Source organism: Pantherophis guttatus, chromosome 3 (assembly GCF_059756535.1).
Source record: "Pantherophis guttatus breed Tessera chromosome 3, ASM5975653v1, whole genome shotgun sequence".
Classification (NCBI taxonomy): domain Eukaryota; kingdom Metazoa; phylum Chordata; class Lepidosauria; order Squamata; family Colubridae; genus Pantherophis; species Pantherophis guttatus.
In genome coordinates this window covers 179,221,280-179,248,111 of record NC_142065.1, presented here as the reverse complement: position 1 = coordinate 179,248,111, position 26,832 = coordinate 179,221,280, and the positions used below count along the sequence as shown (strand labels likewise).

Sequence of the window (26,832 nt, the reverse complement as noted above, 5' to 3'; positions counted from 1 at the left end):
AGCCAGATGTTCAGACTGGGTTTGACATTATTGTTTACCTATTTAATCCTTTTCAACAACCTGGAATAGGCAGATCTGGACATTTGCTGATGTTACAGATATTGTCGCAGGATGTTAATGTCTACAACTTGTATCTGAGCTTAGATAGTTATTTTAAATCAAATAACTGCAAAATATTACATAGTAAAACATTTCTTATTAGTTTATAGATGAATATATTGAATTAAAATAATTTAATACCTTTATGAAAATTTGACTTGATTGATTTCTATAAAACAGGTAAAGTATTTTTTTATTTGAAGAATTATTGCTTCTAGACTTTCCTGAAGCCAGAATTGTTCTATAAAAGTACTGCAGAAAATTCTTACATAAACAGTTTGTAACCTAATGAAAATCTATATAAAAATTCATTCACATTGTTAAATAAATTTGTTCTGCCATTCAGCTTGAGACATGTAAATGATAAATATTCATGTTTACAGAATCTACTAAAAGCTTTTCATGAAAATTACTGAAATGCCTTCAAACAGTAAGTAAATGTTACATAAACTATAATACAACAAGGAGCACACAACTGAAAATTAATACATAAATATCAAGACAATTGTGTCTGAGAGAAAATGGAGCAATTGCAAGTTTGTACATAAAAAAAGAGAAAGTAGATTAATTTGTATACCTTGGTAAAATGTGTATTAAATGAATGGAACTATTTTTTAAAGATGTGCAGATGTTGGTAGAAAATATATGCTGTATGGAATGAATGACAGAAGAACCAAAAATGGCTGTATATGAGAATGTGCTTGTCCCCACATTGTTATTTGGAAATAAGGAAAGCTAGGAGTAACCTAACGGTAAGTTGAAATTGGGAACTGAGTACTGCAAAGTGTGTGAAGAAAAAGAATGAAAGAAAAGGTCAAAAGTTAATATATTCTGAATGTGGATTGAATGCAACTTCCCTGATGTTTCTGTGAGCAGCATTCATTTCTTTGAAGAGTAGAGAAGCACTTTTGCACATAATATTATTCCCTGTGTACAGGACATTGCTGTTTAAAAGGTATACCTACAATCCAGTATTCCATATGGCTACATACAGATATGGCAATGCAATTTGTAGTCTTACCTTAGATTGTGTTTAAAAAGGGGTATGTGTTGTACTTCTGCAAGTGTGCCAAGATGCAATATAATATATAGCATATTTGTATACAGAACCTTTCTTTGGACTAGATTTTATTCTAAAATGACTAGAACTGCTGTGAATACATTAAGACCTTTTGCAAAGTGGAAATCAAACTTTCCTGAAAAAATCTTAATAACAATTTAGTCCCTATCTACTGGAAAATGAACTCACTTTAACTCTTTCTGTTAAGTTTCCTGTTTGTTATATCTAAGAAAAAAGTTACTGTGAATTGATTGGAAGATAAAGATTTTAAATCAAATATGAAAATCTGCTCAATATACCAATAATTACTTTTTACCATCCATGTATATAATGTATTCTCTATCAACTTCTTTTATTGTTTTGTAAATTACATTCCATTAGCAAAATTAAGAACATGTAGACGAGTCAGATTAATAAAGACTATGGCACGATGATTACAAAAGGGCATGTAAATTTACTTTGACAATATGAAATTTCAATTGTTCAAATTAATAAAAATTACTCAAATGGGATAAGAATATTTGTTATGAGAACAGAAAAACAAGCTTATTTCCTTTGAAGGTGCGTTTACACTACTTTAAAAATAGGGCTCTGCTAAAAAGTCACAATGGTGCCTTTTTAATTCTCGGATTTTAATAGCTGTAGCCATATTGACAAGAATGTGAATGTAAAATATACACTACTGGAATTTTGCTGTTTTGTTGTTCCATTTGCGAGCTTATTAATAGTACCTGACTTGCTAACCCAGCCTAATTTGAGGAGAGTGGATTTGAAGCACTGCCTTCTTCATTCAGAAACTGTGGAGATTTCTGGAAACCTTCCCTTTTTCTCAACATTTCAGTTTTATGCTGCACGACAAATGTATTTAAAGCCCAGCTGATTATTTTTGTAGCAGAATTCATGGGAAGGTAGACTTGCTCTTCAAAAATACCCTGTGCAAAATCTTTGTCTGTCATAGAGGCTTTCTGAATAATGTTAATTGGTTGCAAGATGAAGCTGTGTCTGGACTCCAGTTCTGTCAAATCGTTCCCACTAAAATCCATTTCTGAATTAACTGGCTCTTCAATCTTCAGCCTTGTTTTGGCTTGGTGGCCATTTGTACTCCTTTTTGCAGGAATATCATTGCTTAATTCAAGTCTGCCATCCTTGCTTGACACTACTGTGCTCAAGGTCAGGTCTCCATAATAGGTTGGGATGATAGGTTGAGCCTCTAGGGTTGTCAACCCACTCGAACCTTCATCTATTTCAGCAGAGCTCATTCCCAGCAAGGAAAATGATGTGGATGATTCATCCAAGTCTCCACTCGTATTAACAGTGGGAGTCTCTGCTCTTTGATTTTGCTTAGAGTAACTGTTCAGCAGTGCAAAGATTCTATCTACATCCTTCAAGTAATTTCTCCAGTCATCAGAATGAATGCTGTAGTTGTTTCTGGTTTCATATAAACTTTCATTCACACTGTACAAATCCTCCAGTCCTTGCCAGCTGATACTTTCTGTAAAATTTGGGAACCTAGCCTTCCCATCCATGCCATAAGTGTCCTCTGTTAAAAAGAAAAAAAAAAAGAAACAGTAATACTTGTAATATTGGAAATCAATCATGTGCAGCTTAGCTCGGATCTGATTCAAATTGCTTTGGTTCAAATCATAATTTGGAAAGTCAAATCCATTCCATTTGGCACTTCAATCTGATTTTCCAAATTGATTCAAGAATATATAGTTTGATTCAAAGTGATTCATAGATACAGAGTGATTCAAAGTGATTCATAGATACAATTGAAAAACCAGTGATTTGAATTAAATATCAATCTAATCTTTGCACAGTCGTATTTAATAATTGCCTTCTTCGAAATTGAGTAGCACAATACAGGAAAATCCTTACATGCTCTTTTTCAGAATTTTAGTATATTGGTTGCAATGATAAAATACCAACTCTTTTAATATTAGGCGGGGATATGTAATCAATATTTTACGCAAAGAGCTCAAGTGTGACATGAGTGGATTAATACCAGGCAGCAACATTTTCTTGCATTTGTTCATAGCAGGTCTCATTCAATATGATGAAAGTGAATTTGCTTTAGAAATTCTTCCAAAAAAAGAAAAGCATTACAGAAACATTCACATGGATTTCTTGCTGTTATAGTGATTGACATTTAGTTGCAAGATAGCCAAAGCATATGTATGAAGAGTCATTATACACTCATTTCTCCATGGCTTAATTAAATCCTAGGGAATTATAAGGAAGCTGCTTTTATTGGAGAGTACTTCTAATTTGATGTTACCAAATCTTTACAAAACATAGGGCTTATAACAAGATGCTCAAATATAGTGAAATAGTTATAAGGTAAAAGTAAAGGTTCCCCTCGCACATATGTGTTAGTCGTTCCTAACTCTAGTTATATCTTTAAGCAAAGCATATGGTTCATAACAAAAAAATCAATTTCTAAGCAGTAAATAAATAAGTTGGTGAATATGTTCAACAATGCTTTTTTCCCACAGCACCTCCCACCTTCAATTGGGGCACCACAAGGCGCTTCTCTTGAGAGGATCTTCTGAGATGAGGTTAATCTGATTGGTGGCCCTGCAGGTACCTAGGGACCAAGCCATATAGAGAATTCCTCTTTTCCCTGGAGATGTGGATATATTAAGACAAAGCAAGAATCGGCTTAACTTTTTTTTTAACTTAAATAGAAACATTTTAAAAAATTAAATGCAGTAGAAGAATCACTTAAGAGTAAGTGCTGTTGTACACTTCTATAGTGTGTAAATTGTTTTACGTTTACATTGCAGATAATAAACTGTTAAGCTAATTCTTGCTTGTCTTCATAATATTTCTGAGCTATATTAACCTAGCTTTGCTTTAAATCTGTCCAACGTCTCTGGCACAAAACTGGAAAAGCTATTGATGCTCAACTCCAGAAAAAGAATGACCACATTATCTAATCCTGTACCTTTCAAATGGATTGAGCTACAATGATTGTCAATAATGAGAATATACATGGAGAAAAAATGGGTTAAGACAGAAACATAGCAGGCATTTTCCCACCAAAAGCACACATTTGAAAATTTCAGGGAAGTTCTCATGTAAGGCATAATAATTGATACCAAGAGTTATTTTATCTCTGTGTTATTCATAATTGTTATAAAAAGAAATACTTTTGTGGGGCATAATAAGATGCTTCAAGATCTATCCATGTTGCCCAGTTGACTTGTCTTCTGGAAAACTTCCATAAGTTTTTAGCTCCAGTCAGTAATTGGGACGGGTAAAGAGTATATTTGTTTTATATATTTTTTTGAATGTAACAACAAATGGAAAAACAAATGGCATTTAACTCATAAATATTCTTATAGGCAATAGCAATATTACCAATACTCTGAATTCATTTGGGTGCTCATGGAAATAACATCACTAAACTAGCTGATGAGGACTTATTATAGACACTAATTGAAAATATGGTTGCATATACGGACTATACAGGGGAGTCACCCAGAAAGGCTTGCTTCAAGAATCTCAAAATCTGTGAACAAATGCCTTTCCTATCAAAAAGGAAGCAAATATTATACAGTGAAGATTCGGTATGCCCAAATATTTGGGGAATTGGAAAGAGAAGCAGAAACTAATTTTCAGTGCTAATTCTACAACATTTAAATGATTTAATGCTAATCCCTTTATTTTCAACAACATTTCCTGCCTTATCAGGGAATGCAAGACAGTTTAAATCTTTCTATCATTAGCCTCCCAATTCATGACCAGTTGACCAAGAAGTTGACTTATTGATTTTATTTTAAATGATAACAGAAGCTTTGGTGAATAACTAGCTTATTTTAGTTTCCTATTGATTAAAACTGTGTCTCAGTTTGATCTGAAGGCAAGTTGATACTGGCCCTCAGTCACCTCTGGCTTAGCCTGAGGCAATCTGATCTTTGGTGAAAGTCATCACTGAGCCATCAATTTGAAGTGTGTAAAGACTGGTAATTGTTGCCACCAATACCACAGTAAGCAGAGGCAACTTGAAGCAGTTTGACAGAGTAACAATCCTTGTGAAATTAAGGAGAAGAAGATTGTAAATGCCAAAAGTGAAACAATGTAAGTGATTATTTTCTATTTGACTCTAAATATGTAACAAAGCCCAACCTCTTACTGAAGTTCTGCAAAACAATCCAATAATCCTAAGAGTTACTCTTCTTTGAAAATTGACTTAATAATTATTATCTCATAGCATTCTATATCATCTGGGTCAGGGGTGAAATGCTACCGGTTCGCTCCGGTTCGGGCAAACCAGTAGCTAGCTACCGGTTCAATTGAACTGGCAGTTTAAAAAGCTGCCGGTTCCTCCAAACTGGTATTTCCGACGATCAGTTGGGCAGTGGGGTTTAGCTTTGCTAGAAAGCAGGAAATCCTGCTTTCTAGCAAAGCTAAATCGCGCACCACAGCTGATCCCCCACCCTCGTTCTACTTACCTTTCCAAACCTCCTTTTGGCGTGTACTGCGAATGCGCGGGCACAGCTCGTGCCAAAAGGAGGCTTAGGAAGATAAGTAGAACAGAGGGGGGAATCAGATTTAGCTTTGCTAGAAAGCAGGATTTCTTGCTTTCTAGTGAAGCTAAATCGCATGCCACAGCTGATCCCCCCCGCTTCTACTTACCTTCCCAAGCCTCCTTTTGGCACATACTGCACATGCGCAGAATGCACATTTGGTGCGCACTGTGCATGTGCACGCAGCACACGTTTGGCATGCACTGCAAACGCACACAGCACATGTTTGGTGCACATGCGCGGCCAGCAAACTGGTATCAAACTGGTTCGGATTTAACCACTGATCTGGGTACTGATCCAGTCCACATTGCCTTAACTTCAACAGCTTTATAACTGGTGCAGAATTACATAACCCTTTTTTGCATTTTATTTGGGAAATGTGCATAAGTGTCTTATAGACCAGGTCGCTATCTTGCAAGCTGATATCAGTTTTATAAAACATAAGTTCTACAGGAGAAAAAGTGAACAAGTATCCAATCATGTTTTATAGGAGAAAAAGTGAACAAATATCCATTCAAATATATGAACATCTACATACAATGTAAGCTCAATTGATTTTGCTTTGCTGTGCAAAGGTAAACATATTTAAGCACCCTCTTTCGGGCATCATGACCTACAATACATACAACAGTACAAGAATGTATTCTTCATTCCAGGTTGCCTAAACACATGGAGATGCCTGATGCCCACAGAGAGTGATATGTAAATGTTCTAGATCAGGGCTGTCAAATTCCCGGCCCATGGGCTGGATGCGTCACACGCTGGCCATGCCCACACCCAGTTTAGCTATGGGGGAAACAGTTCCGATATGTCACGTGATGCTGCCGTGACAATGTGAGTTTGACACCCCTGTTCTAGGTGGAAAGACAGATGTGGGTGGATTGGTGAATAAATGGCTGAGCATTCTTTCTGCACTATACCTTCTCTCCCTTCCTCTGCTTAAATATGAGGATGAGAGTGAATTTCCTAAGGTGGAATAAAATAAAATGAAATTTTGATGTAAAAATATTAAATGTCATGTGAAAATGTAAACACCAGTGGTTTCATGAACAGCATTAGCGCTTGCATGCAGCAAAAGCTATATGATGTGCAGCAGGCAAAGTAGAGGCATTAGTTGAAATGGACCAGGTCATGCAATTATTTGGAAAGAAGCTGCTGAGGAGAATAATAAAGTGTGGATACCTGTGTGGATCATAGCTTCCTCCATCTTTATTTCCTGATATAGGAAAATACAAGAGTAACTTTTGTTAGTGTTTAGATTTGGTAAAATCATTCACAACGTAGCTTTCCATGCACAGCATCTAATTCCTAATAATAATTTTATGGGGTTATAATCAAGTAAAGAAGCAGTCCAACAAAGATACCTGAGTAAGGTATGTTCTGAAATAACTGAAATGGGACAAAAAGATGATTAAGTTACAAGAAAAGGGAAAATGTTTATTGTAAAAGAAATGAAACCATAAAAAAAATGGGAGATAAATCTCCAAGGAACAAACCCATGATTTCTAATTATATTACAGATGATAAAAGAATGGACATCTTGCCCCTTTGGGAGGAAGTGAGAGCTGACTCAGCTATGCACGTCTGTAATAGGAGTTGATGTTGTGCAAGACTGATGCCAATTCAAATTCCTTTCTCCTATTGGCAAGTTCAGGTTGCTATTGCTATGGGATTGAAACCCTCCTGGTGGTCACTGTAACTTCATCAGGACATCTGATGGGCCTATTTGCTAAGAATCCCATCCAACCCTACTGCATTCCTTCTTTGACTGAGGGCTTTTCTGTATAGTTCTGTACAGAATTCTGTGCAAATAAATTTGTTTAATAAGTAAAAGTAAAATCTACTAACCATAGGTGGAAAATATTTTATTTGTATCAACAAGAGTTTGAAAGCACATCACATTCAACTCATCCCCATCACAACACAGAGGCTGCCTGCTTTCCTGCTGTGCTTCAAAAAGAGTGTTTTCCAACTTATTGTAGCACAACCTGGTAATGCTGTTTGAGTTGCTGTGTTTGATCTAGGTCCGTGTGGCGAACCTATGGCATGCATGCCAGAGGTGGCACGCAGAGGCCTCTCTGCTGGCACGCGCGCCGTCGCCCTAGGTCAGATCTCCGTGGCGTTTCTTTCGTGAGCGTCTGTTTCCCTGCAAACGACGAAACAGAAGCTCACGAAAGAAAAAGATCTTGCCATGCTGCAGTGTTGGGGTGCCCTGGCTCCTGCGGCCAGCTGGTCTTCAGGTCTCTGCTGCGCATGCCTGCCTGCCTGCCCATGCGCATGTCCATGCATGCACACCTTTTAGTTTGGGCATGCGCGCGCAGTTTGGGCACTCAGTGTCTAAAAGGTTCGCTATCACTGCTCTAAGATATGTAAAAAGAGGCACATTTCAGGCTTTGTCCATCTCCAGTAGATTTCCTAGTCACCAAAAAGCTCTAAAACCAGCTAAAGAAAATATTTTAATTGACAATACAGAGGATATGCAACATCAAACTAACATTAAGGAACACATATTAAGGTCTCATAATCTAATCATCTTAATGGTTATTTGTATAATAAAAACATGACCACTGTAGGTCATTTATTTTTATTTTATCATTCTCGTATCTCAAATTCCCAATGGATTTTTGAAGAAAATAACCTAGCTTAATTTATTGATAATGGGTAATTATTATTTAAGGTAGGGATGATTTCTTAAATCTATCCTAGCTTATATTGACAAAAAATAAAAATAAAAAAAAATGCCCGTCTGTTAGAAATATGTTAGAGCAAACATATGGGTAAATAAGGAAATTGCAGGTTTTTCTACTCCTTAGATGATTGAGCCAATCACTGTCACTCAGTCCAACCCACCTCACAGGGTAATTGTTGTGGGGAAAATAGAAGAAAAAAATATTAGATTGGTTTGTCACCTTGGGTTATTCATAAAATCAATAACGGTGGAATATAAATGAATAAAAATAAAATATTTTGATATGTATTATTCATATGTTCAATGAAGTGCATTTTTTTCTTGAGCTTTCCTTATCTGAAAGTCATTGTCAGGATCCATATTTTGATCCTTGAATTATTGCACAGCAAGAGGTTTCACAGACAACTTAGCTGCTCCTTGGACTAATTAGGGGAAACAAAACACAATATGCCAGTTTTTAAACCATAGTGTTACCTGTGTCAAGTCCCTTAGGTCTTGGATTGCACTGCTTATAACCTTGACAACTTCGTAGCTCCATTAGCTGAAGATGTAGCTGGTTCAAAATGCCTCTTTCTACCGTATGAACCGAATTTGTTAGCTGGGCAGGGAAAGAAATAAATGAATGCCTGCATCTGCAAAAGTTGTGAACTTTAAATTATTATGCTTATGTATGTGGACTTTCAGCAAGTTATAACTGCTTCTCACATTTCTTTTGTAGTTATATTAATCTCCTTGGAAGACCCCTTGGAAACCTGGCTAGGTGGCTCAGTGGCTAAGAGGCTGAGCTTGTCGATCAGAAAGGTCGGCAGTTCGGCGGTTTGAATCCCTAGTATAGGTCTCCTGCGTGAGCAGGGGGTTGGACTAGATGACCTCCAATGTCCCTTCCAACTCAGTTACTTTTACATATGCAAGGATGTACAATAATCCTTGATTTACAGCTCTAATGCAGTCTGCCTCTGATGATCATAAGTTGTGATGGTCATAAATCAGGTCACCCACATGACCAATCCAATCTTTTTTGAAGTGATCATTACATGAGCCAAGGGGCTGCTTTTGCCAAAAACTGGAAGTAAATGCCAATTTTTGGCAAAATCATCATAAAAGGCAGTTATGTGACCATGGGAGCAAAGAGCTGCAAATGCAGGGAGCTTAACATACAGCTATATGACCCAGTTGGGGGGACAACAGCTTTCAAAACTTTGGAACTGGGTTATAAGTACCCCAGGGAAGTCTGTCATAACTCTGAACAGTCATTAAGCAACTGGTTTTAAATCAAGTGCTACCTGTAATATTTTCTCAGTGCCATATCCACCATGTACTAAGAGAACTGCAAAATACCCATGACTGTATGCTTGGATCAAAACCTGGATGTTTTGGGGGAGTTTTTGGGGAGACCAGCTTACATTATTTTGAGTTCCATCAAGATATAAAATGGGATATAATTGAAATGTATTAATAGTGGCTTAGCTAAGGTAATGTTCCACAACTGTATCATTTTTAACATACATTTACCTGATAGGGATCAGAATTCATATCAAAATACTCCAAAAATCCTGTAGCAAATTCACAGAAGAGGAAGTTGTGTGTTTCATTTACTGTTCGCAAACACCAGTAAGTGTTGTTGTTGGAGCTTGTACAAGCACAAAATGATCCCACTGTTATAGGGAAAAAATAAATTTAAACATGCATGTATTCACTTCACTTGAGCAAGGGCAATCCGTTGATAGTTCCATAAGCATATCACAAGCTTCATGCAATGATATTGCATATTAATGGACGATGCTTGCACAAAGTACAGATATAGCTGTTACAAGTGCACAAAAACATTTCTGCAACCCATCTTATAATGTTAGAAAACAACCTCCTGATGATAAGACCAGTTTGGAATTCAAATTAGCCAGCAGGAGAATTTTCTCTCCTAGGAATTCTTCAAAGCAGAGCCTAGGCAGCCCACCACTGGATGAGTTTAAGCTCTAGATTTCTTGAATGGAGCAATTGATTGGCCCGTTTGCCTACGAGACCTCCGCCAGATGTATCACTAAATAGATAATGGGCACTGCTAGGTTTCCTAGCATTGTCACATATGTTGCTGTCCCTTTTGCCCTTTTGCACACCATCTATTTAATCAGGCAAATCTTTATACTCCTACTGAGTCACACGAGATCTCTGGTTTCATTTACTTGGAAACTGTTTTCACTCAGAAATATGTAAATTAAATCTAATCAGTTCAGCTCTAAATGTAATTCTAGTTTGAATTAACATACCCATTTTTAATGAGCTCATTGTCTTTTCCTCTCCTCTCCATATGAGATCCAGAACAAATATGCCCTCCAACTCCCTAAGAGCTCACATCAATTCTTATTCCCATGAGCATGCATCTACTGGAAGTGGTTCTCACAGTTCCAGAATGGTGCAGTCTGCCAGTGATTGTTGTCATGAGTAAAGCAAGTGAGTCCAGGAAGGCTGCATTCGTCTCCTTTCTTCTGGCGCTTTTTCCCTTTCCTTTCTTTTTTTCTCCTCCGATTCTCTTTGAAGAGCTGAAGTTTACCATCCACCTCTTGAGCAGCTTCCCTAATCATTCAAGAATATTTAATAGATGTTAAACAATAGCATACTTTAATAATCGAGGCTACAATAAACTAAGTCTATGTACATGTAGATTTTTGACATATGAATTGACAACTATAATTTGGCTTATAGTCTAGAAACATTATGTAGTATATTTTCCCTAGTTCTGGAAGAGTATCATCAGTCACATTGGCTAAGCTCACTACTGCTCATGAGAACTACCGTGTTTCCCGAAAATAAAACCCAGTCTTATTTTCTTTTGGGCCCCGAAATAAGCACTGGGGTTTATTTTTGGGGATGTCTTAATTGTTTTGAGTTCCACCTCTGAGAGGTGGGGTGGATCTGCCTGACGCACACACTGGCTTACCTCAGGGCCTCATGGCTCCAAGCCCCGACAACTGCCTGGCAGCGGCAGCACCAACTATATGCAACAGAAGCCCATGTCATCGCTGGCTCACTTCTTCCAGCATCAGTGCGGCACCAGAACAGGAGACCAAGCAATGCAGCCAGGCAAAACACTCTGTTCCCAAGCGACCCATAGACATCCAAATACTTTTCACCAGATGGAAAAATAAGGGAGAATCAAAGCTTTATCTGCTTGCAAATGGGACACTTTGAAACAGAGCATCCCACTCACAAGCAGACGAAGCTTCATCTCCCTCTGGGCGAAAAGTGCATGGCGGAGGCTGTCTCCCACCCACCTCTGCCTCTGTGCTTGGATTTATAGGTATCTGCACTGCACCAAGGGGCCAGTGGGCCACGTCCATTCCCCTGAGCTTATTTTTGGGGTAGGGTTTATATTAGGCCCACTCCAAAAAATTCAGGCTAGGGCTTGTTTTCAGGGTGGGTCTTATTTTTGGGGAAATGCTGTATTATGCAAAATATACGGATTGCACCAGGTTTTGAGAAGTTAATCTGTTTCATCCAAGGGTGGGTTCTAACCGGCTTTACTACTGGTTCTCTTTGTACATGTGCTTCGTGCGTGATCGCCTCTTCGGTCACGTGCTTTGCGTGCGATCATCGTGTGGATGCTGGCTTCGCTCGCATGTGCACCAAACTTGCGCTTTGTGCAAGCGCATTGCGAATCTGCCAGATGAGGTGTGGCAATCTGCTCTGCCGCACCTCTCAGGTGGGTGAAAAAAGAAGAAATATAAGGTTGGAATAATGTGGGGGCGGGTGGGAGGGCCCAGCTCCCAAAGAAAGAGAACCGGTTCAGTGATGTAATAGCGTCACCGCTACCGGCTCGGCCGAAGCAGGCCAAACCGGGAGCAACCCACCACTGGTTTTATCTAACCTCTGTGATTTTAGTTTTGCTTTTGCTTTTTGTTTTTCCCCCAGAAAAGAAGAACTAGCTTATTTCACAGTGGAACACAGATATTACTTCTCAGCTACTCAACTCTATCATTAAGAATATAAAGACATAAAATCATGTTCGGAAACCTATATGCTAGAAACCTGACATAAACAACGCTTCCTGCTGTTATAGTCTGCTTTGTCAGTGCTGGAATATGGTTACTGAGGTTTATTTTCCTATTCTTTACTTATGCATCTATCAGGTAGTTAATAACTTAATATGCATTTTTAACAATGGTATTATGCTTCAGAATGGCCCTCTCTAAAATTTAGGCTGATTAACTCAATAACTTCCTCTTAGAAGCTGTGAACCCTGAGATCTTACAGATGATGATTGGGATATGATACTTTGCCATATAATCACCATCAGTCAATTGCAGCTTTACTTGGAATAGCCTGCATCTTGCAATGATATCCTTAATAGCATCAAACAACACCTGCCTATCTCAGGTCCTTGGAAACAACTTGATCGATAAAAATACCAAATTCAGGTCTAAACATCTGTCTTATTGCAATCAACCATAATAATAAAATCCATTGAATTGAGATACGTATATAGAAAATACAAACAAAACACATTAAAACCTAAACAGCTTTAACCCTAAGGGAATAGTGGAATACAAACAGATAATCACTTTCTTTAAAAAAAGAACACATAAACTAGACCCTGTAAAACCTACCAACAAATTTATAACTAATTAAAAGAAAGTGGACAGCTTATTTGAAGCTGTTAAGTGAGGCCATCTGTGTTTTGAATCTATATCTCTCTTGGTTGATCTAGGCTTCCTGGGAGATGATTTGCAGTAGTGGTGAATGAAGTATTATGAGATTAGGTGGTTTTGCAGGCTCTGAAGGAGACAGTGGTCTAATCACCCCAATAAACTATGATTGGATCCTATGAAACAGACAATTTCATCCAGTCTCCAATCTTCCTTTTTTAGAAGGAGGTTGTGTTTCAGCAAAAGGCCCTGGAGAAAATGAATTAAGTGAGAGCTCTTTCACTTGGTTCAGCTGGAGATGTAACCAGAGGTGGTTTCAGCAGGTTCTGACCAGTTCTGGGGAACCGGTAGCGGAAATTTTGAGTAGTTCGGAGAACCGGTAGTAAAAATTCTGACTGGCCCCGCCCCCATCTATTCTCTGCCTCCCAAGTCCCAGCTGATCTGCCCAGCTGATGGGGAGGAAATGGGGATTTTGCAGTAACTTTCCCCTGGAATGGAGATTTTACAGTATCCTTCCCCTGCCACACCCACCAAGCCACATCCACAGAACCGGTAGTAAAAATTTTTGAAACCCACCACTGGATGTAACCCTTTTTGATGAACCTATTGTGTGTGTGTGGGGGGAGAGAGATATCTTCCTTCTGACTTTCTTTGATCTCTCAGTAACCTTTAATACCATCAACTACAATTTTATTGGGGATTAGGAGGCACAATGTATGGTGGTTTTCCTCCTATCTCCAGAACTGATTCCAGCTGGTTTGCTGAGGAGAGATAGATCTCCATGGTGGGGTGGCTTAGTGATCCACTCTCTTCCACTTTTCTTTAACTTAAGTTATATAAATAAAATTGCTAGATGTGGCCATTCATTGGCCTAGCTTAGGGATCATCTGTATGCCTTGACAGTAAGTTGAATATATCCATCCTGATCAACCAAGACAAGTGATGCTTGGTTATAGTCCTAGGAACATGGAGTAATTATAGGCTCATTGTATTGTACACAATTATGATATTTAACCTTGTAAGTTTTAATGTGCGTCTAAGTCACCAATAGAAATAGATGGGAATGTACTGCATTCAGGTAGATTGAAAACAATGTATGTTTAGAAACTGAACAAAATTGAAGTAAAAAGAATTGGGTACATCACAATTCCAGTGAAATGAACAAAAAGTTAAGCCATCAATATGAGATACAACAAAAAAATTGAAATGTAACTAAGGAATTCTTTAAAGCTATTTACTTATTCCAAATTCCACATTATTAAGTGAAACATTTTTTTTGACAAACTTCCCATAGTATGTGAATGACAAGATGATTGGAAGATAGATCTCATGAATATATGCTGGAAAGATAATAAATTAACAAGACTCACTTGAATGGATGTAGATGACTTGTCTTAAGCTTTTCTTGAACTTTTGCCCCCTTTTCTTTGTGGTAATAGCTATAAAGAAATATTATAACATAAAAAACTTTCTGTAAAATGCCCATTTAAAGCAAAAACATGTCTGATGTTTTAAAATCTGATTATGAGCAGCACTGATACAGTGGGCGTCTTAAAAAAATATGGATCTGGAGTAAAAATTTCTTGGATTTCAGAAGCATTTATTTTGACCAGAAACTTTTTGGTCAAAGTTTTTTTATATTAACAATATAAAACTTAATATATATTTTTTTATATTAACAATATAAAAGATCTGGGACTATAGCAATATGGTCCTAAATTTTGTTTTAAAAATGCCTCTAAGATTACTTACTTCAAAAATCTTCTGAAATTCTACTATATAAGTAGAATTCCATCAAATAATGAAATTATATAATGAAACAAAATCCAATAAAACAATACTTTGTCTAACAATACTGTATGACTTTTTTTATATGCTGTCATAGTTAGTTACAAAATCAACTTAAGAACAATCAGTCATGCTCCCAAGTTAGATGATAATACGTTAAGTTATTGAGAAAGTTTTATATACCTCTTTTTGCTACAGTCACATTCATCTGGTTTTCGTCTTTTAAGATGTCCTCTTACTTCTCTTAAATTTTTAATTTTATCCTGGAGAGCTTCAATCTGAAAAAAGAATGTCTGGTTTAATAGCAATATTATATGCCCAATCCTTATATTGTTCCTGATAAATCTTCCCATTAAACTATTTCATATCATTGCTAAATGTATATGAAAATTATTATTGCTTTTTAACTCTTTAAATTATTCATATATTACAAACACATCTTGTAAATCGTTGTGTATCTACACATGCCACTAGAATAGCAAGTTCAGATGTGGTGAACTGCCACTAAACAATTATTTCCAAAGGCCATAGAGTGTTTAGAATGTTCTTTAATGTGATGTGGATTATCAAAAGACATTGACTACTTTCAGTCTATTTGTTTAGATTCTGTAGTTTTCCCATGCTCCATTTCTTATATTAGTTTTTTGAAGTGAACAGAATTGTTGTTACACAATCCCAATCAGTGGTGGGTTGCCGCCCCTGGTTCGGACCGGTAGTAAAACTGGCAGGAGGCCCTGCCCACTGCTCCGGATGTCGTCATCGGCGATTTGCATATGTGTGAGCGAAGCAAGCGCACGGGCGCAATCCTGTTGCGAACTGGTAGTAAAAGTAGAACCCACCCTTGATCCCAATGTGTTTAAAAGTTTCATGTGGGGGAAGACTGGTTTAGGGAATCAAACCCAGAAACATGGCCCATTGTCAGAAGCTGCCTTGTTTGTATCATTATAAATAGGACTACAGTTTGTCCAAATTAGCATTTTATAAGAAATCATAGTGAATGACAGTGGGGATCTTCCATACAAGAAAAGATACTGGAAAAGAGAGAACCACAGATAAGTTTCAACACTGAAACAATAGTTTACCATTACCTCCAAGAACATATATTGTGCATATCAATATGCAGAAATTTCTACCCTATTCCAATATCACTCCAAATGTTCATTCAATATATATCTTCTGATAAATTATTCTGTCTCAAAATACCAGTTCTAATTCTAAATTAAGAAAAAGACCTTCCAACCTCCTTATCGATGTAGGCTTTGTGATCTTTCCAAGCTCTGGCTGAATGATATAGCTCCCTTTCACAATGGATGGTGTCATTTGAAAGAATAAAACATCTGTAAGGAAAGAATGAAGAGAAAAAATAATAAAGTGTGATATCTTTGAGACACTTTGCCCAGTCTAAATTCTAGGACTCTGCACAGCAATAAAAAAAAGCAAATAACTCTCATGGCTTTAACAGTTAACTGTGGTAAGTGCTTGGCCTAAAAACTTTCTATACAGAAAGCAATACCAATGTTTTAGGAAGTGTATCTAAACATTAAATCTGAGCTTATGAACACTTAAGTATACAGACAGTTCAAGAAAAGGTATTTGCTTTCGAATGTATCTACCGCATTTCCCAGGGCTTAAATGATACAAAACTATCCCTAGAATTGTTATTTTTCTCCTTCTATCTCCATCAAATATTTATCCTACCTTTTAAAAGCTCTCCATAATATTCTCCTCTTTATTATACAAACTAGTCCTATTTCAAATGTGCTTTTCTTGTCCTCTTGGTTCTCAAATATCCTGTATTAAGCATAAAATGCTCTTGTCCAGATTTGAATAAAATCCTCCATGCAATCATAAACCTGTTTCATCTTGAATTTTCACTCAAGTAAAAATAATTTCAGACCTTCCTGCTCAGTGAGGGAAGTTGAGAAAAGAGGGAATGGCCACACAGGGAAATTGGCAGAAGGGCTTCTGTGCTGCTGTAGCTTTAATGTTTCAGATCTTCTGTAGTTCTTCTAGATCAGAGGTCTTCAAACTTGGCAGCTTTAAGACTTGTGGACTTCAACTCCCAGAATTTTCCAGCCAGCTATGCTGGGAATTGAAGTCCATAAGTCTTAAAGCTGCCAAGTTTGAAGACCTCTATTCTAGATAAACCAAAAGCCTCTTTGGCTTTAGTATTTGATATTCATCCTAAAATGAAAAGCAGACATTCTTTTTGCTCAAAATGTATCCCCAAAGATCTTCTCTCAAAGATCTTCTCTTTTCTATCCCTGAAATCTGCCCTGGAGCTATCTTTACTTCTGCTACCTGGGATAACACACATAGTAGATGGTTCTAAATAAATAATGAAAAGCAATTAAGTAAAGCACTCCTACTTATGAGTAACTTTGACAGAATCTGGCTGGCCAACTGTGTTAGTCCCATCAGCAAGCATTGCTTTAATTCCATCACCATCTTCTGGATGATCTTCCTCTGCTTCCTCTTCTTCCTCTTCACTGTAACTTCCATGCCGCTTAACAATGCTTTTGGACTGAAGGATGTGCAACTCCTCCTCCTCTTCCTCCTCCTTCTCCTCTTCTTCCTCCAGATTTATACTGTATATTTCCCCTTCAAATTCCACAGATAAGGACCGAGTTTGGCGAGTATGGACAAACCGGGGTTTGTATTCTGCATAAGATCACAGATTCATCAATAGGAAACTATAAAATGCACACCAAGCTAACCAAGACATTGGAACTAGGCCTGACATTCTTACAATGCTGATGTCTATACAATCCATATAAATAATATAAATAGTGATAGCTATTTCCAATTCTGCATTTCAGGGCAAAGGTTTTCTAAAGATGGTTTGCTACATTTTTAAAATTATTATTTATTTAAAAATAATTGTAATCCTTTCCAATCTTGACAGACTCTCGGTGGCTAACAGAAAACAAATATCATTTAAATGGAACGTGAAAATAATGAAAACAACGATATATAAAAATAACTATAATGGTTGTCTGTCCAGAATCAGTTAGGACCATACCAACTTTCACTAGTTTGTAAAATGCAAAAAAGACTGAGCCCCTTAACCATCAGAAAGATATTCCACAAAGGGCGAGCTACCACTGAGAAAGGCTATGATCTCATCCATATCAAATGTACATTGCAAGGAGGCAGGCCTTTCTGCAGGGCCTCTCTAGATGGCTGGACTGGATGGGCAATTTCAATTCAGTTATGTCTTTAAAAGATAGCTAGTATTGAAAGAATATGCTTGTTTTATGCAGATAGAAGAATGAACTAGTAAAATGAATTGCACAAATTCTGCAGGTGGGAAATTTAATTTTTGAATGCTCTGCAATGTAAAACTAAGACATTCTTTATAAGATTTTACCTTTGCTCTTCCAGATTACCACCTGAATATTTTTTTAGGATGATAATTCAAAGATGTGATTCCCATTCTAACAAGTGAGTCTGAATACAGTGGCAGTTTTTTTTTTTCAACCTATAAGGAACAAATGATTCTTTAGCATTGCTGCCCATCAAGATCTCTGGCTTTTTCAAATCTATCATCACCTACTTTGTACACTGGATGTCCTCATGAAGCCTCTTTGATTTTTCCTTTGGGCCCGACTGGTCTGATAATCAGCCTCCCCGCAATCACAGTCATTTTCTTTGCTGCTATATCCCTGGGAATGTATACTCCGTGTTCTTTTTCTCATAGCAAGAATGTCACTTGCCCCTTTGCATTTGTGAATACGTAGTTTTCCAGACGTGTCTTCAATACACTGCCATTTCTGTGTGAAAAGAAAAAGACAGTCCAGTGAAATACAGATGGCAATAATAACCTAGAGAACACTTATTTCTTTTTGAATCTTGTTAAACATTAATCTGTGTACTACAGTGACATTCATACTAGCCTCATCTTACCATTACTGCATAGATATTCAGGATGCTGCTCTCAAATACCAACCCTGCTACAACATACAGGTTAGCAGATTGTGTGCAGCAGTGCTCAAAATTTGTCAGATGATGACCAGTGCTACAAACTATGGTAGATTTAATGAGCACCTAGTTAGTTATATCATAATGCTCTGTAACTTGACCTAGACTTCCACATACTGTATTAACATTTTAAGGTCCCCTACACCTCATCTAAAGCATCTTTTAGATTTTTGTTTCTATATATACTTTGTTTTTTAAATTCATATACATTTTATATTTTATAGCTTTTAAAAGTATAGAATTTTATTTTTTAACTCTGATTTAACTTCTGGTTTTTAAATGACTATACTCCACCCTTCCTATGACAATAAATAAATAAAAAATTAAATGTTTTTAGGCAAATTAGTTTTTAAAAAAATGAAATGCAAACAAGGTAGAAATCCTTCAGGTGAATTTTGTTGGGAGAGGATACATTTATAATTTGCCAAATTCAAAAAGTACTTGCCTGATTGAGGCTGCACTTCTTGCTGTTACCAAAAGGGGTCGGCAGAACTCTGCTCATAATTTAATGTTTTGAGATGCATACAAAGTTTCTTTATTCTGAGAAAGATATCCACAGCTACTAGTGGAAAAATAATTCTAGTAGAAAAGTAGTAATCTGTTTTATAAAGTTACAGCTCTATTCAATGAGAAGTGTTTCATTCATGATAACCAGGAAGCTACATCATTAACAAGAAGATCGATCCATCAAGTCATGTCAACTCTCAGTGACTACATAGATACATTTTCTCCAGGGGGATTTATCCCTAACTTGGTATTTCAGATCTTTGAATGGTGCACCTGTCACCACTGTTAGTTAGCCCAACAAAAGGACTAGAATAACTACAATTTATAGCATCTAATCTGGTGCTTAGCATTTCTTGAGTTAAATAGATAAAACAACCCTCTGTTGACTTCATCCTTGATGAGGAGTCACCCTGAGTATACAGGATACCTCACTGAATATTGAAGCCACTACTTGAACTGCCAGAATTCTATATATAATTTTCAGAAAATAGACAGGTAATTAATAAGTAATCCCATCTTTATGTTTTTACACTCCGATATAAAAGTAATACACTCATCTCAATCATGGGAGGACTACTGGGTAGTTTTATATTGTAATAGGAGGATGTAGAAGTGAGGAAAGATAATTCCCGTACCAAAGTGATAAAGCATGTGCTATTTGCTAAAATTTGAATTTATTTATTTATCATTGATTTTTTAGAACGCCTGTTGGAAATAGGCAAATTATTCCTATATTATAGACAGAGAACCACATTTTGCCCAAGATCATCCATTAAAATAGCAAAGAATTTTACTGATTTTCTCAGACACTTATTGCTTAATTCTGACCGTGAAACCTAAACAATTTATAGATGTAAGAATATATAGGCATGTTTATCTTGACTGTATGTATAGTAGCTTTCTGATATTGCTGTGTTTTCTCAGAGTAATCCTGGACCTTGTGCTTCCATCTTCCTGCTACATTCTTTTCTAAAATTATTTTCACAGACTAAGCTATCTGGAGAAAAAAAAACTTTTCCTGTCTGTTGAAGAAATTACAGAGAACCAATGGTGACAAACATAATTCTGGAAAGATTTGCAATAAACCACATGAGGTAGATTATGATGATCTCCCTTTATTGGTTTTTGTAAGAGTGTTAATGTAGCTTTGTATTCAACATCATTAAAGTGCAATAAATGTCCCTCTGAAGTCTAAAAAGTGAACACCGTATATTTAATATGCTGTGACAGCTTGAAACAGCCACAAAAGCCTTTCGTGTAATAAGGAAATTAATTACATCGTCTACAAAATATGTCTCAATGATAGGCACGCCTGAAGGTTAGGGAAAGAAACATTGCCAGCTGACAATTCAAGCTTTAAATATGCTGGAAAGTTTGACTGCCAAGACATAAAAAGTGCAATACGGAGTAAAGAACTTATTCATAGGCTTCAGCAAGACTTAAATTTCCTCAACGTGGTAAAAGAGGGTAGTTAAGAATGAATAGATGCTGAGTGAAGGTAGTTGGAATACACAGGCAGTCCCTGGTAACAGGCATTCAATTATGACTGTTTAAAGTTACAAAGGCACTGAATGAGAAGTGGCTATGACCAGTTCTCAAAGTTCCAGCACCCCCACAATTACATGATTATGATTTGTGTGCTTCGCAACTGGCTTACGATTATGACAGTTGCAGCAGCCACCTATGTGACTGTAATTTGCAACCTTCCTTGCTGGCAAAGGAAGCAAGCGAAGTCAAGGGTCAAGATGGTAGGGTAGACTGCAAATTGTTGGGGTAAGTCCTCCCCACCAATGCACCCAGCCCCTTTGTACTGCCACCATGTCCCCTGGTCACTCACACACCATCACACACCTTTGCCCATGTGGCAGCAGCCACCCCAACCCTGCTGAACTCCTGCCATAGCTCTTTTGCACACTCTTGTGCATTTTTCTTGCCAGCAGCAGTGATCTACTTAACTGCCAGCCTGCTTATAAGATAAGTGGGACTTGCAACTTCTTGTCAGATTCCCCCAATGCCATCATAACTCAACCTTTAAAAGTAAGTGATTAGAGGAAATAAATATGTTACAATTGTTTGATTTTACAAGGAGAAGAGGATTGACTTGTGACTGTTTATATATATGAAGGTTGGGTAATGGGCTGAGATGAAAGGGAAGTCTGAGAAAGTCATGGTAGGATGGAGTTGATAAAACTCATAATTGCTAGGTTTATCAGGAACCTCTTTAATGAGTCCTACATACCTTAATTAATTGACTCACAAAAAGTTAATCTCTTTTGTTTGTTTGTTTGGGTGGTCTATATCATCCTTTTTTCATTTTATATTGACCCAAATGCATTCAAGACGGTTTTCATCATTGTTTTGCTCTATTTCTGTAGATAAATAATTATTTCTTATATATAATGGAACTCCACCTCCTCTTTTATTAGGTCTGTTTCTTTCATCCCTCTAGCTGTATATTCCATTCATGGGTTTCATCCCACCAAGTTTCCATAATGCAACAATAGCATATCTGCCCTCATGTACTTGAATTTCTAGATCACCCTGTTTATTTCTCATCCTTTGGCATTTTTGAGTGACCCTGTATTTACTTTCTACATACCCTGTTTGTATCTGAGTTCTCCTTCTTTCTTACCACATGTTTGATTAGTGCACATGCTATGGCACACACTATCAAAAGTTTGATTTTACTTGGTAGTAAAAAGTCCCTTAAAAAGCTGGTTCATATGACATGTGCTATCAAATCAATCACTGCATTATCACATCAGCTCTTAAAGAATTATGAGGTATAATTAAATATTATGTGATTATCTGCTGATTACCTGACCAGGTTGCTCACAAGCTGTTTGGTATCGCGTTTGTTGACATAATTCTTTTACTCTCTCATATTTAGGCAAATGATTTGATTGCTGGGTATTTTTGCCCAATTCTTCCTTCTTACGCAAAAATTTGCTTTAAAAAGAAAAGAGACAGTACTTTTGAGAATGTATGAATAATATACATGAATCAAAACAGAAGTGTCTCTATAAGGTGGAAGTAAATCAACAAGGACTGACAATTGTTTATCAGAGAATTAAAATGCAATGCATTTTAAACACAGGTCAGGGTGAGGCATGAGAAGAGCTTTAATCTAAAGCAGTGTTTCCCAACCTTGGCAACTTTAAGATGGGTAGACTTCAATTCCCAGAATTCCCCAACCTGCATGGATGGACTTCAACTCCCAGAATTCTCCTGCCTCCACACTGAAGTCCACATATCTTAAAGTTGCCAAAGACTGAGAAACACTAGCATAAAGAGATCTTTGAGCAGTCTTATATGATTTATATATGTTCACCAGGATATCTAAAAAGATCTTCTGCATGCTCAGTTCTTTCCATGTACAGATTTCCAAATTTTGCAGGGAGATCCGAACACTGGAGGGGGAACATATTTTAGTGTAGAACGTGTATATATATATATATATATATGATATATTTGTCTATGTTGGACAAAGGTGACTGGCAGGATTCAATGCTGCATTTCATGCAGTTGTTGTCTCCTAATGAGAGAATGCATGGATGGAAGAAAGATATATGTTCTACATTAAAATATGCAGGATAAACTTAAACAAGGATATGACATTTGCAAAACCCTTTCTATCATTTCTTGGCAATGGCTGAAAAAACAGGGCAGAGTATGAATTGGCATCTGGCCTCGCCTTTAGTACTGCACTGGATGATCTCCCTAGGCTTGTTCACTACAAGCTTTTAACATGGAAGCTGTCAAAGAGTTGGAAGGATTCCTTCCTCAGCCCATATACTTTGGCAGGCCCCTTCTTATGTACTTCAGTTGTGATAATATCTGACTGGGGCAAGGATGAAAAGAGACAAACCAGCAGTATCTTTTGTCAAATGACAAAAAAAAAAAAAAGAGAGAGAGAGAGAGAGAGCGGGGGGTAAAAGAACAGATTCTCTTCTCTAGGCATGCTGGTTTGTGAGGGACAGTGCAGTCCTAAAACCAAACCAATTTCATTCTTATTAAAATGTTGGGTTTTGCTATTTTGTTCCTTTCCTCAGTTCCTAAAGGGTGCCATTGGGAAAAGTTTGTATTACTAAAACTGAGGAGATGGAAAGCAGCTCACACCCAGTGAGATCTGGGAGGAAAAAGCCCAAATATTGTTCCCGTTTTGCCTTCTTCCAAATCTCTAAAGCATCCAAGGAGATTTTCTTTTACAATTCGGGTCAACCTGGCATGGCAAGGAATCAGCTTCATAACCTGCGCTGTTAATAGTAGCAAAACAAGGTTGAACAAAGGAAGTCTTTGCATACAAAATTAAGAGGATTGCCCACCAGGCAATTTTCCTAGAACTCACTCAACTTCAATAATTACCCTCTTTCCACCAAGAATGTATCACGCCAGACTTTGGTTTTCTTGTTTGTTCGAAACCTAAAATCAAAATAACAATAATTTACTGTTGGCATTCATGGCTATGTTTGGCTATGCAATTAAAGATGACTAATTTATTTTTACTCCAAGCAAATTATTTGTTCACAACTTCCACAATTTTATAAATATGATCTTTAAAATTGTTTCGTGTGCTGGGAAAGCAAGGGTCACTTATACTTGTTTAGACATGTTTCATTTTCCATTTGCTTCACAATCTAACTCAGGCACTCCTGCCAAATAAGCTTCAAGAAAGTGTTCAGCTCACCTGTTCCCTGGTTTTTCAAGGTCCAGAAGTTTAAGAATAGATTTGCCATCCATATCTGGAGGTGTCTCGAGTCCTGCAATATCCAAAACTGTTGGAGCAAGGTCAATATTCAGCACCATGTGAGATACTCTGCAAATGAACAGAAAAGGTCGGAGCTGTATTATGCACATTAGAAGAAACATCTTAAATCTTTGTAGAATTAAAAGAATCTGAGTGTCATTTTATACAAGTACAGCACCTTAAAACAATATTGTATGCAATGGCAGTTTCAAGTTTCTTCCAAGTTTCCCTTACCGGACAGTGAATTAGGACAAGGCACACTAATTTCATGATGTACTAAGTTATGCAATGAGATAAAGCAGCCATGCTATTTGAGCCAGCAGACTTGTGGCTAAATATTTATATACCCCATAAAGCCACAGTAAATGAAATATATCCTCACATGACCCCATTACAGTCTTAGCAGCAAGCTACAAAATAACTGTCCAAGACTATAACAATAAAAAAGGAATATGCCATTATATTTCTAGCAAAGTTGGGAAAGAATAACATTTACAAAGTAACAAAAAAGATGCTCTTCTTTGTTCATGCTTTGCAAATAATCTTGATGAAATAAATCATCCACAAGAATGACAATCAAATGTGCTTACAAATATTTTACATTAGGTACAACAGCTGTGCTGCAGACATAGGAGAACGTACACTGATCCCGGCTCTATACTTGGACCACGAATAAAGAAAGGAACACGAATATCAAAATCATATGGCATTGACTTTCCCTTGACCAGTCCAAACTGTCCAATATGGTAACCATGATCAGCAGTGTAAATAATGTAAGTATTCTCCAGTTCTCCAGTTTCCACTAGCATATGATATAACTGAAATGCAATAAATGGAAAAAAAGATCAATGCAAACCAATGCTAAATCAATCATTATAAATACACACAAAGCAGTATTTACAAATTTTACATTTAAACAATTCTGTTAGGGCTATATCACTAAAACCAATTAAAATCCAGCTATCATGAAACATTCACCATATGCTTCTAGAAGAGATTATACAAATTCCATCAGATGTAAAGCAATATTGAAATGCCACATTTTAGAGCTTGAAGTTTCAAACAAAATGCATGCATTTCATCAGTGGTTTCCAGATTGGAACAAAGGGCAGTAGTTTTGTCATGATTTTGGAAACGAACTAGTTTGTTTCAAAGTTGAAACAATTGAGGCTTTCAACCATTATAAGAGTGACAATTGGACTTCGGTGCCGAGTATTTATTTTTTCTCTTTTTAATTCCTAGCCTCCCAATTCAACAGCAGGATTTTGGCTTGACTGATCTGAAACATTCTAGGCCACTTAAGGAAAAGTGGCCATTCATTTTGTAGGCCCAGAGAAAGAGGGGAACTGCTGCAACTGACCACCTGCAACAGGGCTGCTACAGCTGTCTGCCTTCAAGGCAACCCCATCTTCCTGATCCATCCTACTTTAGCAGGTTGTTGCTTTTTAATGAGTTTATGCTTCACTACAATGTACTGTAGTAAGCATTAGATGGGGAGATTGATTCTCCCTCCCCTTAACCCTGCTTTTCGGTTAACTCACGCACATAAAGAAACAACTTACAATGACGTGAAATCCTTTCTTTTTGCTTTCTTTTTCTTCCACCTTTCCTTTACAGTACCCCTCCAGTTTAAGGCTAGATAACTAGATCCAGTTTATCTGCCCTATTAAATTCTACTCCCCAAAGTCATGATAGGAAGAAGCAGAGGAATAGCTAAAGAGAGAGATGCTAATCAGAAAGAAGAGAAGGACCAAGGCAGAATTTGCTGGTCAGGGTGGGCAGAAAAGAACTGCACAGAGGCCTGACTTAATAATACACTCTTCTTGTGCTACATCAGCTAGCATCATAACAGAACAAGCCAAGACAAAGCCCAGGATCAAAGAATAGGCTCTTCCCTCTTCACAAACAGAAAACTCCATTAGCAAGCCACTGGCCTGATCATCATTCCCTACCCATATATGGTTATTGGTGCTCCATGAAAGCTGTTCTTCAGATACCAATTCACTTGTGTCTAGCACTAGATGTAGAGGGTGGAAAGAAGAGCTGCTACCAAAAAACAGAGAAAAGGAGCCTGAAGCCAGGCCAAGAATTTAATGTGAATAAAAGTTTAAAACAAGTTCTTCCCTAGCTCACATGAAGATAAAGGGAAGGATGGGAGAATACATTCAGACTTGTAAGATTCTATTATTGCACCTTTACAATAAAAGTAGTACTGATCTATGAGGCATTGGTTTCCTAGACTGATCTACTTTGAAGGGAGGACTATATTCTTCCCACCCTTATTGAGAGTATTCAGTGGGACCCTGATTGCTAATTATCTTGCAAGATAAAATGCACTGGCTCTGAGACCACACACACTTTATTGCCTTAAAGACATAGACATATTTCTTGCAGCAGCCACAGCCCAGTCAAATGAAAAAGACAGCTAACACAATGTCTTCATGCCTTTGCCTGCCTATTTGGTAAGTAAACTATTGCTATTTTTAAAATTAATTCTGTTATGGTGAAACTTAAGTTCATGATATGGATAGTAGGCAGGTAAATACAAAGTAAGTGTGTTTGTGAGAATGAGGCCTTGTGAAGTAATGTTGCTGAGATTAATTTGCCTTGAATGATTTGTTGGGCCTATTTGGAAGTGGGCAGTCTGTGCAAGCTGTTATGATTTGTAGAAGCTGAGTTTCCAGAGTGTATTCAAAAATACACCGACTAACATTTGGAATTGTTTGATGAACTTTTGATTTCTCTTCTGTTTAACTTTTGCTGATTCGGTTGTGGTTATATGAGTGATA

At 37.2% G+C, this 26,832-nt stretch overlaps 1 protein-coding gene across 7 annotated transcripts in view; it reads right to left on the bottom strand.

Moving 5' to 3' along the window:
• Window positions 1-265: 265 nt before the first annotated feature.
• SULF1 (sulfatase 1) overlaps window positions 266-26,832 on the bottom strand; it is a 102,414-nt gene continuing 75,847 nt past the window's right edge. For 4 of the 7 annotated variants that reach the window (XM_034429936.3, XM_034429935.3, XM_087890661.1 and 1 more), the window contains exons 10-22: window positions 24,686-24,861; window positions 23,984-24,112; window positions 23,662-23,718; window positions 22,116-22,245; window positions 18,365-18,581; window positions 17,178-17,469; window positions 16,049-16,145; window positions 14,992-15,086; window positions 14,391-14,459; window positions 10,779-10,951; window positions 9,893-10,035; window positions 8,855-8,978; window positions 266-2,699 (exon numbers count right to left, since the gene is read on the bottom strand). In XM_034429936.3, the coding sequence (XP_034285827.2) occupies window positions 1,909-2,699; window positions 8,855-8,978; window positions 9,893-10,035; window positions 10,779-10,951; window positions 14,391-14,459; window positions 14,992-15,086; window positions 16,049-16,145; window positions 17,178-17,469; window positions 18,365-18,581; window positions 22,116-22,245; window positions 23,662-23,718; window positions 23,984-24,112; window positions 24,686-24,861 (2,493 nt within the window). In that variant the 3' untranslated portion in view covers window positions 266-1,908. Of the gene's footprint in view, window positions 2,700-6,873; window positions 6,908-8,854; window positions 8,979-9,892; window positions 10,036-10,778; window positions 10,952-14,390; window positions 14,460-14,991; window positions 15,087-16,048; window positions 16,146-17,177; window positions 17,470-18,364; window positions 18,582-22,115; window positions 22,246-23,661; window positions 23,719-23,983; window positions 24,113-24,685; window positions 24,862-26,832 lie in introns of all 7 variants that reach the window. The other 3 variants (XM_087890663.1, XM_034429939.3, XM_087890664.1) reach the window with 1 other exon arrangement.